Source organism: Bos mutus, chromosome 25 (assembly GCF_027580195.1).
Source record: "Bos mutus isolate GX-2022 chromosome 25, NWIPB_WYAK_1.1, whole genome shotgun sequence".
NCBI lineage: Eukaryota > Metazoa > Chordata > Mammalia > Artiodactyla > Bovidae > Bos > Bos mutus.
The window spans coordinates 3,068,723-3,084,085 of NC_091641.1; the positions used below are offsets into that span (position 1 = coordinate 3,068,723).

Sequence of the window (15,363 nt, forward strand, 5' to 3'; positions counted from 1 at the left end):
GTCCGGAGTGGGAAAGTGTTAGTTGCCCAGTGGTGTCCGACTCTTGTGACCCTGTGGACTGTAGCCCGCCAGGCTCCCTTGTCCGTGGGATTTCCCAGGCAAAAATACTGGAATGGGGTTGTCATTTCTTTCTCTGGGGGATCTTCCTGACCCAGGGATTGAACCCAGGTCTCCTGCATTGCAGGCAGATTCTTTGCCATTTGAACCTCCAGGGAAGCCCAAGCAGGATCATTATTGATGGCCGTAGCCTCGTGGGGTTCTCTGCCAGGCCTATTGGTGGACAGTGGTCAGAAGGGGTGATGGGGGAGGTTCACAGCCAGCCAGCTCTTATCCTTGGCTTCCTCCGTGAAGACCCAGGAAGAGAAGGGGAGTGGGGAGTGGCCCCCAGCACTGACTTGGGCCTGGGTCTCTCCTAGGCTTGGGCCCCCCTTCTCTGCACCAGGGCATGACACCTGCCTTTCCGCCTGGCCTGGGGGGCTCCCTGCCTTCAGCCTACCAGTTTGTCAGGGACCCCCAGTCGGGCCAGCTGGTGGTCATTCCCAGCGACCACCTGCCTCACTTTGGTAAGTGGTGGTCGGTGGTTGGGGGCAGGGGCTGTGATGGCCTCATACAGTGAGACTGTCCCAAACGCCATGGGCCTCCTGTGGTGGGGAGGGGGTGTCCACGCCGCAGAATGGGGTGGGGGTGTCACGGAGCCACAAGGGTCCTTGTTCTGATGAGTTCCTACCCAGAAAGCCCATGTGGAGAACCCAGGCAGGGCTGCCCGGGCGGGGGGCCTGGACTCCGCCTTGGTGCCCCCAGCCCTCAGGAATCCAGTTTGCAGAGCACTGGGTGTAGTGGGAGGAGGTGTGGAGTTGCCACGTTGGCCACTCCCACTGTGTGGCCTCGGGGCCCCCAGGAAGCACCCAGAGGCCCAGCTGAGCCCGTTCCACCCCTGTGAGCACGCAGTCCCTCTCTGGGCCTCGGCTTCCCTGTCTGTGAAGTGGGGTGACAGGAGTTGGGAGCTGGGTGCAGCCTTACGGTCTTCTTGCCCGCAGCGGAGCTGATGGAGCGGGCCGCCGTGCCGCCCCTCTGGCCCGCCCTGTACCCGCCGGGCCGCAGCTCCCTGCACCACGCCCAGCAGCTGCAGCTCTTCTCGCAGCAGCACTTCCTGCGGCAGCAGGAATTCCTCTACCTGCAGCAGCAGGCGGCCCAGGCCCTGGAGCTGCAGAGGAGCGCCCAGCTAGTGGTGAGTTGGGGTGGGGGCCGTGGAGACCCTTCCCGGAGCCCCCTCCCATTGACGGCGAGGCAGAGGGGTCAGCCGGCAGACAGTCCAGTTCTGGACTGGGAGGGAGAAATGAGAGGCTGGTGGTCAGGGAGGGCCCCCCGAAGGAGGTGACGTCTGTCCAGAGACCTGAAGAAGTCGGTTGTGGAGGAGCCCTCTGGCCAGAGGGGATGGGGTGAGCAAGCCCGAGAGGCAGACAGAGCCTGGCAGGGCTGGGGAGCCATGGGGAAACCAAGGCAGGAGAGGTGGCCCCTCCTGTGGGTGGGAGGTGTTTGCCTGGGGGCTGAGGGGATCCCAGTGGGCTCCTGCCGTCTCCTGAGCCCCGCCTGGCCCGGCCGGGCACTGGGCGGCCTGGGCCTCCCTCTCGGCCAGGGCTGGCCTCTGCCCGCGTTGCTGGTCCCGTAAGATGGCGACACTCGGTGCCCCCCGTGTGGGTGGACTCCCCGAAGCCCACAGCCCTCCTGCCTTCTCGAAGGTGTTCCTGGGCGCTTGTCCTCTGCCCGGCCGCGTCTCTCCTTTTTCGTGCGGCAGCCGCCCTGAAGGAGTCACAGAGACGACGTACGGAGAAAGGGGCCTGGTTTTGAAACTTTTAGTTCTGCTGTGGCTGACTGAGTGCCTTCGGGCGAGTGAATTCACCTCTGTGGGCTCCAGGTTTCCTCCTGTGGAAATGGAGCGGCTGTAATTTCTGTGTCATCGAGTTCTTTATTGAGATTTCACAGCGGTGAGGGTGGGGGGCTTGGAGCCCTTCTTCATGGTGTTTTTGTGTACGGGCAGCCCGCTGGGCCTGGGCTGATTTTGAGCCGTTTCCTCACAGCCCAGGAGGCTCACTGTCGGAGATGTTTGAGACCTCGCTGTGATAAGGCAGGAGAGGGCTCTCAGGTAGTGAATCCTCCATGCAGGCAGCTGTCCTCGGCCCGTGGTGGAGCCAGGGGTGGGACAGTCCTGCGTCTTCAGGGGCCTCTCACCTCTGCCTGGCCCCCCGCACTCTGTCTCTGGGGGTCCTAGGGGAGGGTCAGGGTCTAGACCAGAGGTTCTCCCAGCCCCGTGTGTTGGAATTCTACAAGGAATGCTGTGCTTGTTACGCGAGCCGGGACGGAATGTCCATCTCAGGCAGGGTCCTGCAGCCGCCCACCCTGCCTGGCATTCTCTGTGGGCTGGGGGGAGCCTGGGGGGACGGGGCCGGTGCTGGGTGATGGCTCCTGCTGCACTGACCCTGCCTGCCGGCCCCCTCCACAGCAGGAGCGGCTGAAGGCCCAGGAACAGCGGGCAGAGATGGAGGAGAAGGTGAGCAAGCGCAGCCTGGAGGCCGCGGGCAAGGCCGGCCTGGGCGCTGCGGGCCCGGGGCTGTTGCCGCGGAAGCCCCCTGGCCTGAGCACCGGCCCCACGGGCACCTATGGCAAGGCCATGAGCCCGCCGCCTTCTCCCCGCGCGTCCCCTGTGGCTGCCCTGAAGGCCAAGGTCATTCAGAAGCTGGAGGACGTGTCCAAGCCGCCCGCCTACGCGTACCCTGCCACGCCCAGCTCCCACCCCAGCAGCCCGCCGCCCGCCTCCCCACCACCCACCCCAGGGATCGCCCGCAAGGAGGAGGCCCCCGAGAACGTCGTGGAGAAGAAGGACTTAGAGCTGGAGAAGGAAGCCCCCAGCCCCTTCCAGGCCTTGTTCTCAGGTAAGAGCCGGTGAAACGGGTGTCCCGGGCACCACTCACTCATTGGTTCAGCCGCTCGTTCCTTTCCTTGTTGAGCGCCTGCCATGTTGGCTCCGCCAGGAAGTTCCTTCTGGTGTTTTGACCAAAGCGGTACGTGGCCTGCTGCCAAGCTCTGGAACGAACCGTCTGCCCTCGTCTCTCTAGTCTTCCCTCGGTTGGAGGGTCAGGGGAAACGGGTGTAATGTTAGAATTAGGTCCTGAGTTCAGAAGGCCTTGTTCTGAGCGTTGAACAGAGCAACGCCTGTGAGGTATTCGGCACCGCCTGACAACAACAGTACCTTCCGGGTCAGACCCCCGCCCACGTGCGGCATGCGTGCATGCACGTGCCTTCTTCCCGTGTCCTGTGTCCATGGGGACACGCAGTGGGTGGCCTCGACGGGGCCTGAGGCTTGTGTTCCTCGTCCCATGCGAGGACGTGAGTTCGAATTCCAGAGTTCAGATTTCAGCCTGTGGGATGCTGTGTGTGGTCTCGGGCCGGTGGCGTCCCTCTTTGGGGAGAGCTGATGTCTTGCTAACGGTCGAGTCAAGTGTGGAGCACGGGCCAGGCTGCGGTGCGGTGGGGGTGCTCCGTGTATCTCTCTCCCCTTGTTGGTTCCTGTTCAGCCCTTACTGCTTGTGCCCCCCACACCGCCCCCTGGACGGAGCCTGATGCTGCAGAGTCAGCTGCACACCACCCTGCTCTCCGGGAGATTATACTTTGTGGTGGTGGGGGGAGGTCGGAGGTAAAAAGGTGGGGGCGGCACAGTGTTACTGTCAGCGTTTGAACAACTTGAACTTCCCGACTCTGCTGAAGAAGAGGTGGGGCTGGTGGATTCTTGAGGGACGGATGGCAGAGTCCGCCGGGCTGGGTGGGGACCATTTAGGGTCTTTTTTCTTCATTTATTTTGGTTGTGCTGGGTCTTCGTTGCTGCGCAGGGCTTTGCCCTAGTTGTGGGGAGCGGGGGCTACCCTGTTGCGGTGCACGTGCTTCCCTCGTTGCGGAGCACGGGCCCTAGGGCGTGTGGGCTTTGGTCGTTCCGGCTCCCCTGCCCTGGAGCCCGGGACCGGTAGTTGCGGTCCATGGACTTAGTTGCTCTGTGTCATGTGGGGTCTTCCAGAGCAGGGATCGAACCTGTGTCTCCTGCACTGGCAGGTGGTTTTTTTACCACTAAGTCACCAGGGAAGCCCCCTGTTTAGGATCCTATTACCAGGTTCTTCTGGTCCAGCTTTGTGCCAGATGCTGAGATTAGGGGCACCAGAGACCAAAGCTTCTGCCTTTGAGACCCGAAGACCCTTGGGGACTGCAGGGTGGCCATTTTTTTCTCTCTGGGGCTCAGATGTGCAGAGACGCCCTGGGGTTTGTCAGGTGCCATTGGGAAGGGCCTCCAGCCCTGCAGGGCGGCTGAGGAGAGAGGGTGGTGGGCAGGTGGGTGTTGACGGGGACACAGTTGTCGCACAGGGCCAGAGGGGCCCCCACTGACCTGCGTATCCTCTGCAGATATCCCAGCCCGGTACCCGTTTCAAGCTCTGCCACCGCACTATGGCAGGCCCTACCCATTCCTGCTGCAGCCCACGGCGGCTGCTGACGCCGACGGCCTGGCCCCCGACGTGCCGCTCCCAGCCGACGGGCCCGAGCGCCTGGCGCTCTCCCCTGAGGACAAGCCCCTGCGCCTGTCCCCATCCAAGGTCCCAGAGCCGCTGCGTGAGGTCCCGGACGAAGAGCCGCTGGTGGAGCGGGAGGTGAAGGCGGAGGTGGAGGACATGGACGAAGAGCCCGCCCAGCTGCCCTCACTGGAGTCCCCACTGACGCTGCCCCCCGAGGACGCCCTGGCAGCCCCGAGCCCGGCGGGAGGCCTGCTGGAGGCCCAGGCACTGAGTGCCAGCGGCCAGGGGCCGGAGGAGCCCCCCGGGTGCCCGGACTTTGCTGAAGGGGCCGAGGCGCGGGTCGATTCGCCGGGCCTGACAGAGTCCTGTGCAGCCGCCCCGGACTTGGGGCCGCGGCTGACGCCAGAGCCGCTGGTGGAGGCCAAGGAGGAGCCAGTGGAGGTGCCCGTGGACATGCCCGTGGCCGTGCCTGCACCCTTGGCGGAGGTGGTGCCCGGCGAGGAGGACCTGGCCCAGACGGCCCCGAGTGAGCCCCGACCCAGCCTGGAACTGCCGGACTGTGACGTGCCCGCTGGGGAGGGCGAGTGCCCGAGACTAGAGGCCCCCGAGGCCGGCCCTGTGCCCGGCGGTACCTGCTTCCTGGAGGAGGCAGGCTCTGAGGAGTTCCTGCCCAGCCTGGAGGACCCGCTGGCCGGCATGAACGCCCTGGCGGCTGCCGCAGAGCTGCCGCAGGCCCGGCCCCTGCCCTCCCCAGGCACTGGAGCCCCGGCCCTGGAGACGCTGGAGGCCGCGCAGAGCCTCGTCCTGGAGCAGAGCTTCCTGCATGGCATCACCTTGCTAAGTGAGATCGCCGAGCTGGAGCTGGAGAAGAGGAGCCAGGAGGCAGCAGGTGAGGCTTCTGGGGGCTGCTTTCCCCTCCTTGGCCTATTTTTTAATTGTTATTTATTTTTGGCTGTGCCACCAGGCTTGTTGGGATCTCAGTTCCCCGACCAGAGCACAGAGTCCTAACCACTAGGCCACTGGGAAATTCGTGCTTTTTCCCTTCCTATAAAAAAAAAAAACAAAAACATATATTTTTTTAAGTGGGATTTTTAAAGTTTCAGAATCTCTAGAATATGGTTTGTTTCTCATCACTTTTTTTCCCCTTTGTGAATTAGTTTTTAAAAATTGTAAAATACACGTACCGTAAATTTTACTGCTTTAACTGTTTGGTTTTTCTGCTGTGCTAGGTTTTCATCGTGTGGGTTTTTTCCAGTTACAGCAAGCGGGAACTGCTCTCTAGTTGCAGAGCGCGGCCTTCTTGCTGCAGTGGCTTCTCTGGGTGCCGAGCACAGGGCCTGGGGCGCTTGGGCTTCAAGAGGTGCAGCTCCAGGCTCTATAGTTGTACGGGCTTAGTTACTCCGGGGCATGTGGTATCTTCCTGGATCAGGAATGGAGCCCGTGAATCCTGCATTGGCAGGCAGATTCTTTACCACTGAGACACCAGGGAAGCCCCGCCTTAACCATTTTTAAATGTACAGGGCGGTGGTATGTAGTCACATTGTCGTGCAACCAGGTTTCTTAGTGGTGAAATTTCTCCTTGTTCTGTCAGTGGTGAATTAGCGGGATGCTTTGCACTAGGAGTGACCAAGACTCATTGGCCTAGAAAACGTCGGGGAAATTTTATTGGCTTGTGGAATCACAATATGTCAGTAATGAGGTAATGTTTCAGGTATGGCTGGATCCAGGTGCTCAAACCAAGTCAAGTCATCAGGAGTTCTTTTTTCCCTCTTCCCTGTCCCTCCCTCTCATAGTTTCCCTGCTTTCTATTGGCTTCATTCAGGGTGGGTCCACTTTCCTCGTGGGGGTCACTGGTACTTCCTCCCAAGCCCAGGGGCCCATGGACTGTAGCCAGCATACACACAGAAGAGGCCACCTCTCTCCTGGTAGCTCTGGCGGAGATGCTGTGATACACTCATTGGTTGGCTGACTGTGGTTCATGCTTTTTGCAGAAGCAAAGTCTGTATCCCAGGAGATGGGATGGACTGGGCTGATCCTGCCCAGCCCTGGATGGGGGAGCAGTCACTTCCAGGATGTAGGTGTGTGTGTGTAGGTGGGTGGTTATCCTCAGAAGGAATGGAGTGCCTTCAGCAGAAAGAAAGTGTCTTCAGTGAATTCTGGGCTGGCACAAAAGCACTGATGTTCAACATAGAAATCGAAGTGCTCCAAGAAATATGTAAAGAGCCAAAGAGTCAGGTGCAGCCTTGCCAGTCTGCAGTCCAGCCAGAACACTCGCGGGGGCGGGGTGGCGCTCAGCTGCGGGGAGGTCGTAAGAGTAGTTCCGGGTGTTCAGCTGTATTTCCTCTAGAACATCTTCTACTTGTTCTAGAAGTAGGAGTTTCTATAATTAAGACCATTTTGAAGCAATGTTTTGTTACCTGCCTTTTCCACTTTGTTGTTGTTCTGTCGCTATGTTGTGTCCGATTCTTTGTCCGATTCATTGTGACGCCGTGGACTGCAGCACGCCAGGCCTCCCTGTCCATCACCAACTCCCAGAGCTTGCTCCAACTCATGTCCATCGAGCCGGTGATGTCATCCAACCATCTCATCTTCTCTTCCTTCAACCCCTTCTCCTCCTGCCTTCAATCTTTCGCAGCATCAGGGTCTTTTCCAATGAGTCAGCTCTTTGCATCAGGTGGCCGAAGTATTGGAGCTTCAGCTTCAGCATCAGTCCTTCCAGTGAATATTCAGGGTTGATTTCCTTTAGGTTGGACTGGTTTGATCTCTTTGCTGTCCAAGGGACTCTCAAGCACTCTCAAGTCTTCTCCAGCACCCCAGTTTAAAAGCATCAGTTCTTTAGCACTTAGCCTTCTTTTTCCCTTAGTATATTCTTTATTAAACATTTCAAAACTGTGCATTCTTAAACATTTTTTTGGAACTACACAGTTTTCTGGCCGGTGGAGGCTCCAGACTTCAGTTGACCCAATCCTCAATTGTCAGGCATTTTAATTTGCCTTCTTTTCTATAATTTTCTTCCCTTCCTTTTGCTGTTGTAAGTAATGTGATGATTACTCTTGGAGAAAAATCTTTGTCCACACCTCTGCTTTCCTAGGGGTTTGTTCCCAGGAGTGGAATTGCTGGGTCAGAACCAGATCTTTTTCATCATCAGGGTCCAACGCCCCCTTTCCTGGAAGCTTGGACAATTGACACGTCCTTCCCCGCAGGCGTCTGTTGTTTTGTGGGGTTTTTTCTTTTCTTGGTTGCTGTGCTCGGGCTTTTCTCCCGTTGCAGGGGGTGGGGGGCTGCTCTTCGTTGCAGCGCTCGGGCTTCTCGCTGCGGTGTCCTCTCTTGATGCCGAGAAGGAGCTCTAGGCGAACAGCCTTCAGTAATTGTGGCGCACGAGCCTAGCTGCTCTGCAGCACGTGGGATCTTCCTGGACCGGGGATTGAACCTGTGTCCCCTGCATTGGCAGGTGGATTCTTAACCACTGGATCACCAGGGGAGTCCTGTTGTTCAAGTTCATTGTTTCTTTTCTTTCATTTAAATAGTTTAGTACAAATTTCCCACCCCCACCCCCAGAAGACAAACCTCTCTTGATCCTGCCAACTGGTGGGTTTTCAGTGGGGACCACACAGGCCAAGGGGCCTCTGGGAAGGAGAAGGCCGAGGATGGGTCACCAGGTTTGGGGGCTTCTGCCTGCTCTTGCCCGTCTTCACGCTGCTGCCTGATTCATGCATTCATTTAGCTCCTCCTGTACTCCCGGCAGTATTGGGTACCAGCAGTGAACCAGGCTCTCCACGTGCAGCCCTCAGCACTGTTGGGGTGACAAGCGGGAGGCCCAAACAGTCGGGGGGGACAGGGCAGGGGTGGGAAGGTGGTCTCCCATAGCAGATGGCCAGGGAAGCCCCTCTCAATAGGTGGGGGAGGGAGATTCTTCAGGGGAAAGCCACGCCAGGCTCAAGGAAGAACAAGTGCAAAGGCCCTGGGGTGACTGTTTGCCCCAGGGTAGAGCAAAGGTGAGGAGGCCAGGGGCGGGAGGGGAGCCCCGAGGGGAGAGTGGGTGCTGGGAAGTGGGGTCACTGTTGGGGTCAACTTTTACTCACTTGGAGTGAAATGAGAGGCCGCTGGAAGGAGGATTTGCGTTGCAGTGATAGGATCAGACCTCACTGAGGTCTCTTTGGGGGCTGTGTGGGGGCTGATGCTGGGGTGGGGAGACCCAGTAGAGGCTCCCGTCTGCATCCAGGCCCAGGGTGGTGAGGGGTGCACAGGTGCGGGCAGGTGGGTTCTGGGTGGAAGTTGGAGCCGGCAGGCTTTGTGAAGGGACTGCAGTTGGGTGTGTAAGGACGAGGCTGAGGCTTTTGACCCGAGTTGCTGGAAGAGAAGAAAGGTTTCTGAAGTGGGGAAGCAGTGGGAGGGGCGCATTCAGGGGGAGCCCAGTGGTCGGCGTGGACATGGATGCTCCTGGTGGTGCCCTGCAGTGCCCTCGGCACTCTGCAGTGCAGGTCTGCTGGCCTGAGCGTGGGCTCTGTGATCCCGGGGTGGGGGCCGGCGTCGGGCTGGAGCAGGCGCTTGGAGGCGCCGGCGTGCAGGGGAGGGCCTGGGGGCCCTTTGCCTCCAACGGTCATGGACGGACCCTAAGCATCAGTGCCCTGCCAAGGGCCCACAGGCCTGGGCCGCGAGTGGTCCAGGGCTCCAGCTTGCCCCGCGGCCCCATCACTTCCTGGCGCCACTGGCCCCCCCGCTTTCCCACTCCTGCCCCACGCAGCCACCTGTGGGCAGCAAGCACGGGTGTCCCAAGGCGAGCAGCCGTCCTTCCCGCCCTCCGGCACCGTAGTCTCTGTGATGGACGCCTGGTCCCGTGGAGGTTCCAGTGAGTGTTGGCCTGGTTCCCAGGTCACCTCTGTGTTGGTACAGCCGCAGGGCTGGGGTATTAGCTCGGGCTGCTGTAATAAACATACAAGCGCGGTGGGGCGGGGCAGGGGGACGAGTCTTGAGTAACAAGAGTATGTGTTCTCATGACTCGAGAGGCTGGGCGTTCTAGATCCAGGTGTCAGCAGGGTTGGGTTGGTTCCTCCTGAGGCATCTCTCCTCCGCAGACCTGTGGACAGCCACCCTTTCCCTGTGGAATTCTTCCACGTGTGTCTGTGTAGCCAAACGTCCCCTTTTATGATGATGCAGTCTTGCTGGATCAGACATCGCCCACCCTGACACCCTCGTGTTAACTTGTTCCCTCTTGAAAGGCTCTGCCTTCCGAGCTGTGACGGTGTTAGGGCTTTCCATGTGGACTTGGGGGCACGCAGCTGCTGCCCTCTGGCCACCAGGCTCCCCTCTGTGTCCTGGGGACCCCAGCGAGGCTGGTGCATTGGAGAGTGAAGCAGGTGATGGAGTCACTGTGTGATCTCCTCTGATGAAGCAGCTCTCCCCTGCCTTACCCAGCGACTGAGAAGCTTACGGCTCGGAGGACCTCGAAGGGACTGGGGTGGGGTGTGTCACCTGGGGCATGGGCCACGTGCTTCAGTCTAGTGCCAGCGCTTGAGGCTGGTGGGGTTCACTGCTTTGAGGCCTTAGTGTCTGTCCCAAAGACACAGAAGACCAGAAGCAGGGGCTCTCACCTCAGCACGGGTGACGTGTGGTTGTGACTCGAGGGGAGCACTGCTGACACCTGGTGGTGAAGGCGAGGACGCCTCTCAGTGTCCCAGGATGATGCCCAAGAGCCGCCCTGCAGCAGAGATTCGAGCCATGGCCATGTGAATGGCGCCTGGGGTCAGAAGCCCTGATCTGGGCGATACACTTGTTAAGGTTGAAGTTAGGGAGTTCTGCACGTTGGTTGTAAGCAATATGCTTTTCCGGCACTTCCCGGGTGGTCCAGTGGCTTAGACTCCGCGCTCCCAATGCAGGGGGACTGCGTTTGATTCCTGGACAGGGAAGTAGATCCCATATGCCCCGACTAAGAGCTGGCATGCCACAACTAAAAGTTCTGCATGCCACAAGGAAGATGGAAGGTTCTGCGTGCCACAACTAAGACCCAGTGCGGCTAAGTTAATAAATACTTTTAAAAGCTCTCTCTTTTAAAAAGAGAACATACTTTTCCCCTCAGATACACACAGACCATTCTCAAAAATTGATCATATGTTACATCACAAAGGAAACATCAGTTGGAAAATGAAAACTCATGTTATTTTGGTAGAAAGACTGTGGAAAAATAGGTTCTCAGGTACCACCGTTGAGATCCTGAGTTGCTGCAGCGTTTCTGAAGGGCAGTCGGAATATTCATGAGAGATAAACGCACACACCTTGATCATGTTAATTGCACAGACAGGAATTTTCCGGAGACAGTGCCTGTCTGTTCACTACAAAAAAAAACCAAAAAAATCTGGAGCCACCTGAATGCCATCAGCAGGGGATTGTTTAGGTAAATTAAAGCTTATTGATCCGAGAGAAAACTAGGCTGCTGTTACTCAGTTTCGCTGCATAAAATTGCTGATATTCTAGTGGTTCTGACTTACAGAAATGGCACTTTCTGTTCGGGTTCAAGCTATAGCATGCATGCGTATTTTTGTGCTAATGGGAAAACACGTTGAGTAGCAACGAGCAGAGGGTGATGTGGTGTGTATTGATGGGTGCCAATTTCTGCTTGTGAAACTCGAGGACTTCCCTGGTGGCTCAGATGGTAAAGCGTCTGTCTACAATGTGGGAGACCCAGGTTCAATCCCTGGGTCGGGAAGATCCCCTGGAGAAGGAAATGGCAATCCACTCCAGTACTATTGCCTGGGAAATCCATGGACAGAAGAGCCTGGTAGGCTACAGTCCATGGGGGTCGCAGAGTCGGACATGACTGAGCAACTTCACTTTCACTTTCTGCTTGTGAAGGATGCCTGGGTGTTACCCATGTTTGAATGTGTGTAAAAGTTTCTGGAACCACCTACCACGCAGTGTCTGCAGAGGCATCCTCTGGGAGGGGCCTGGTGGTGGGAGGAAGAAGGCTTGTGTTTCATGACACTTCTTTGCTTGGTTTGTGGTTTTTATCATGTGCACGTGACTTTCGCAATTTACAGAACTTATCATGGGGTTATTTTTTTTCTGATGGTGAAAACCACGCATAGTCCTTGTGGAAGATTTTCAGGACAGATAAGCAGAAAGAGAGTTGCCTTGTTAGGGCGCGGCTCTGCCGTTCTCTGGTGACCGCCTGCGCGTCTGAGTGGACGTGCTGTGAAGGACAGGACCCTGGCCTGTGTCCTCTTCCCAGGTAGGGATCTGAGGAGGGTCGCCGAGGTGCTCGTGAGCCCGGCCCCCAGAGCGTGGGCTCACTTGCCTCCTCCCGCAGGTGCAGAGCGGGGCCCGCCCGTGCGGCCCTCGCTGGAGAGCCTCCTGGCGGCCAGCAGCCACGTGCTGAAGGAGGTGCTGGACAGCCCCTTCGTGGATCCGCTCAAGAACCTGCGGCTTCCACGTGAGCTGAACCCCAACAAGAAGTACAGCTGGATGCAGAAGAAGGACGAGCGGGTGAGGCGTCCCGGGCGTGGCTTGGGGGAGCGGGCTGGGCGGAGGACGGCGTGTGCCCAGAGAGGCCACCTGGCCTGGGCCTTGGCAGGCTGCACGCTTGGGGGAACCTGTTGCACTCCCAGCTTCCACCACCACCTTGTGGGGCGGTCCCCGGCGAGTTGTCTCCTCTTCCCTGGCCTCAGTGTACCACATGATCACGTGTCAAGGGTGTGTCCCGTGGGCAACAGCTTGGGGGCTCGAGGAGAGCAGATGTGCGTGTGACAGATGCCAGCCCTGCCCGAGAGGCACTTGCGGGCCACCTCAGCCTGGACACGGCCCTGCAGGGTTGGCTTTCCGGTCCCTGGCGTGCACACGGGGAGTCTCGGTGAGGGTGGCGTCCCTGCTGTGAGACCCCGCGCTCACCCGCCGCTCCCCGCAGATGTACGCCATGAAGTCCTCCCTGGAGAGCATGGACGCTATGGAGCTGGACTTCCGGATGCGGCTGGCAGAGGTGCAGCGCCAGTATAAGGAGAAGCAGCGTGAGCTGGTGAAGCTGCAGCGGCGCCGCGATTCCGAGTGAGTGCGACCCGCCGCCCGCGGCCGGGCTCTGTAGGCGCCGCGCTCAGGAGGTCCGCCGTGCAGGCCGCCAGGTGTGCGTGGCCCCGAGTGACGTGTGCGCTCCGTGCGCCCCCTTCTCCGCGCCCCACCCCACCCCCGGGTTCACAGCCCAGCGTGTGATTCTCTTTAAGGGACAGGCGCGAGGAACCCCATAGAAGCTTGGCACGCAGAGGCCCTGGCAGGCCGCGGAAACGGACCCACGCCCTGAGCGCCCTGTCGCCCCCCCGCAAGAGAGGGAAGAGCCGCATCCATAGCGGAAAGTAAGGCTGGCCCCTCGGTGGGTCGGGGACTGGCACAGAGCTCGGAGGGGAGGCGCGCGGGCCCGTGCGGGGCCTGTGTCGGCGCCAGGGACCTGGCGTCCCTCAGGCTCTGACCCGCCGGGATCGGCAGCTCACGGGCAGCACGGCGCGCTGCCCTGGGCCAGCCAGGAGGGCGAGCGTGGAGCGGACAGGCACACCCACCCCAGCCAGCAAGTCGAGTGTCACCCCAGTCAGGCCCGTCTTCCTGCCGCACCGGCGTCTTCTGCGGCTAGGGCCTGCTTCCCTCTGTGATGGGCGGCGTCACTCCCGGGCTCCTGGTGCGTTGTGCCCGGGGTGCTCCCTGTGTCCGGGGCCTCCGCCTCCACGCACGCTGGGGAGAGGCTCCTTGGAGCCACGTGTGGCCGGAGCGAGAGCACTCCCTCTGGGTTAGCTGTGGACAGAGGAACGGCGCTGCGGTTTCCCCGGGCCTCCGGAGCACGCCTCGGCCTGGGCCAGCAGGGCAGGCGGCCAGCAGGGCGTGGGTGAGGAAGCAGAGGGGCCACAGGGTACCTTCACAGCCGCAGGAGAGGCCGTGGGTCTTCTCAGGAGAAGACAGCCCCAAGAGCCCCCCTGTCTTGCATCTAAGCTTGGATGTCCCTGACTGACCAGAGGATGCAGAGAGAAATACCCTGTTACCAGCCACAGGCGGGTGGGGAAAGCCGCTCCTGGAGGAGTGAGCAGAGGCTGGGGCTGCCCGCGCGTGGAGCCGCGGGGGGTGGGTGCGCCTCCTGCCGAGCCCAGGCCTGCTGCCTTGTGACCTTGGGCCAGGCGTTCGCTCTTGTAGGTGAGCGCCTTCCTCCGTGAAGAGCAGTGTGTGGAACCAAGTGTTGTTTTGTGGTTAAAATACAGACACGGAGTGAGACGCACGGTAGAGACCTGGTAAAAGTTACTTCTGTCTTATTAGTACTTGTGAGGCTTTAGCGTGAAGCGGGCCACCGGGACCCTGGCCTGACTGCTCGGGCACAGCACAGCGAGGCGCTCCTTCACAGCAGCTCTTGATCGTAACCCCCGCCCCATCCTGGTGGATGTCTGTGGCATTTCTGGTCCGTGTTCTTGGCGTGCTTGGGTACAGAGGTCTCTGACCATGACGAGATGTGTGTGTGTGTGTACGTGAAGGAGCACAAGAGAGAAAGGGGCCGGCAGAGACACTGCTTTCGAGAAGTTCTTTTTTTCCCCATTAAACGCTCATTCTGCCTCCTTCACAAGTGTCCCAGAGTCCTGGCACCACAGTGCTTCAGACTCGTCAGTCTGCCGTCAGTCTGTGCTTCAGCATCCAGAGCCCACCCTTCAGGGCCATGAGGGCGGACCCCCGGCCCGTGCATGCTGCCTGGCCGGGCTGCTGACCGGTTCCATGTCTGGGTTTCAGGCTGAGCGGCAAGCCCCTGCTGACCTCAGACGACTACGAGCTGGGAGCGGGGATGAGGAAGAGACACAAGGGGCCTGAGGAGGACCACGACGCCCTCGGCGGAGCAGGGAAAGCCCGGGGGAGGAACCAGCCTTGGGACGAGCACGAAACCTCGTCAGACTTGATGAGTCAGGTTGGTCGCCCCATCTCTCAGGTGTGCTGTTGGCTTGGGGCACAGGGTCTGGCGGGGCTGCCGGGGCTCACACCCCCTTTGCGGGTCTCCTGGCCCTGCTGCACACACACTTTGGGAAGACACTCAACTGTGGAGTCACTCTGGATAAAATGGAATAGTAACCTGGGTGCAAACGCTTTTGTTGAGGGTGGTTGCCTTAGTGCCAGAGCCACTCCTCCAGTCTTGGTCATTGTGCAGAGCAGGGGAGGTCAGAGAGCTGGCGAAGTAACACAGCCCCAGGTGGAGCTGAGGCTGAAAGCTCGTCCTCTGTGTGTGCTCCGTGACCCTCTGCTGAAGCGCAGAGGAGAGACTGCGAGTTCCTAACCCGATAGTGCAATTACTCAGTTGTTTCACGGTATAATTATTTAATGAGCGGCTTCACCATTCTGGAGTTTGAAGAAACAAGGGCTTGATGCCATTGTAATTTCCTCTGGGAACTCTCCTGAGGTAAAGGGGCGAGCGCCAACGCCTTGAGTTTTCTTGTTTCTGCAGAGCATTGAAATCACCCACTTGAAGGCCCTCATCACTGAATACTAACATACCTTGTTGTCCCTCCCAGAAAAACCCTGTGGGAGGGGGCTGTTACGGTTGACTCGGGCGTCAGAGAGAAGGACCTACATAGGGGAGAGTGGGTCCGTGGGGAGGGGAAGAGAGCCAGTTTGTAGTTTGTACGTCAGCATCCTTTGTACTCTCCAACCGTGAAGGGCACTCTTGTTGTCTAATTGACACTATCCCAACTTTTTCTCTCCTTATGAAATGTTACCTGATTAGAGAGAAAATAGCAATGAGATGTTCAAATGAGGGCCATTGAAGCTGCATGTTTCAACAGCAAATGACTCCAGCTGATGGGAGATGCGC

The 15,363-nt window shown here is 59.1% G+C and overlaps 1 protein-coding gene across 11 annotated transcripts in view; it reads left to right on the top strand.

The window, feature by feature from the left end:
• Positions 1 to 15,363, top strand: part of TNRC18 (trinucleotide repeat containing 18) — an 89,806-nt gene that overhangs the window by 41,512 nt on the left and 32,931 nt on the right. For 9 of the 11 annotated variants that reach the window (XM_070362128.1, XM_070362127.1, XM_070362133.1 and 6 more), the window contains 8 exons: positions 417 to 563; positions 1,038 to 1,228; positions 2,501 to 2,930; positions 4,447 to 5,442; positions 11,857 to 12,032; positions 12,451 to 12,587; positions 12,761 to 12,889; positions 14,295 to 14,466. In XM_070362128.1, coding sequence (XP_070218229.1) covers positions 417 to 563; positions 1,038 to 1,228; positions 2,501 to 2,930; positions 4,447 to 5,442; positions 11,857 to 12,032; positions 12,451 to 12,587; positions 12,761 to 12,889; positions 14,295 to 14,466 — 2,378 coding nt within the window. The remainder of the gene's footprint in view (positions 1 to 416; positions 564 to 1,037; positions 1,229 to 2,500; positions 2,931 to 4,446; positions 5,443 to 11,856; positions 12,033 to 12,450; positions 12,588 to 12,760; positions 12,890 to 14,294; positions 14,467 to 15,363) is intronic. The other 2 variants (XM_070362132.1, XM_070362134.1) reach the window with 2 other exon arrangements.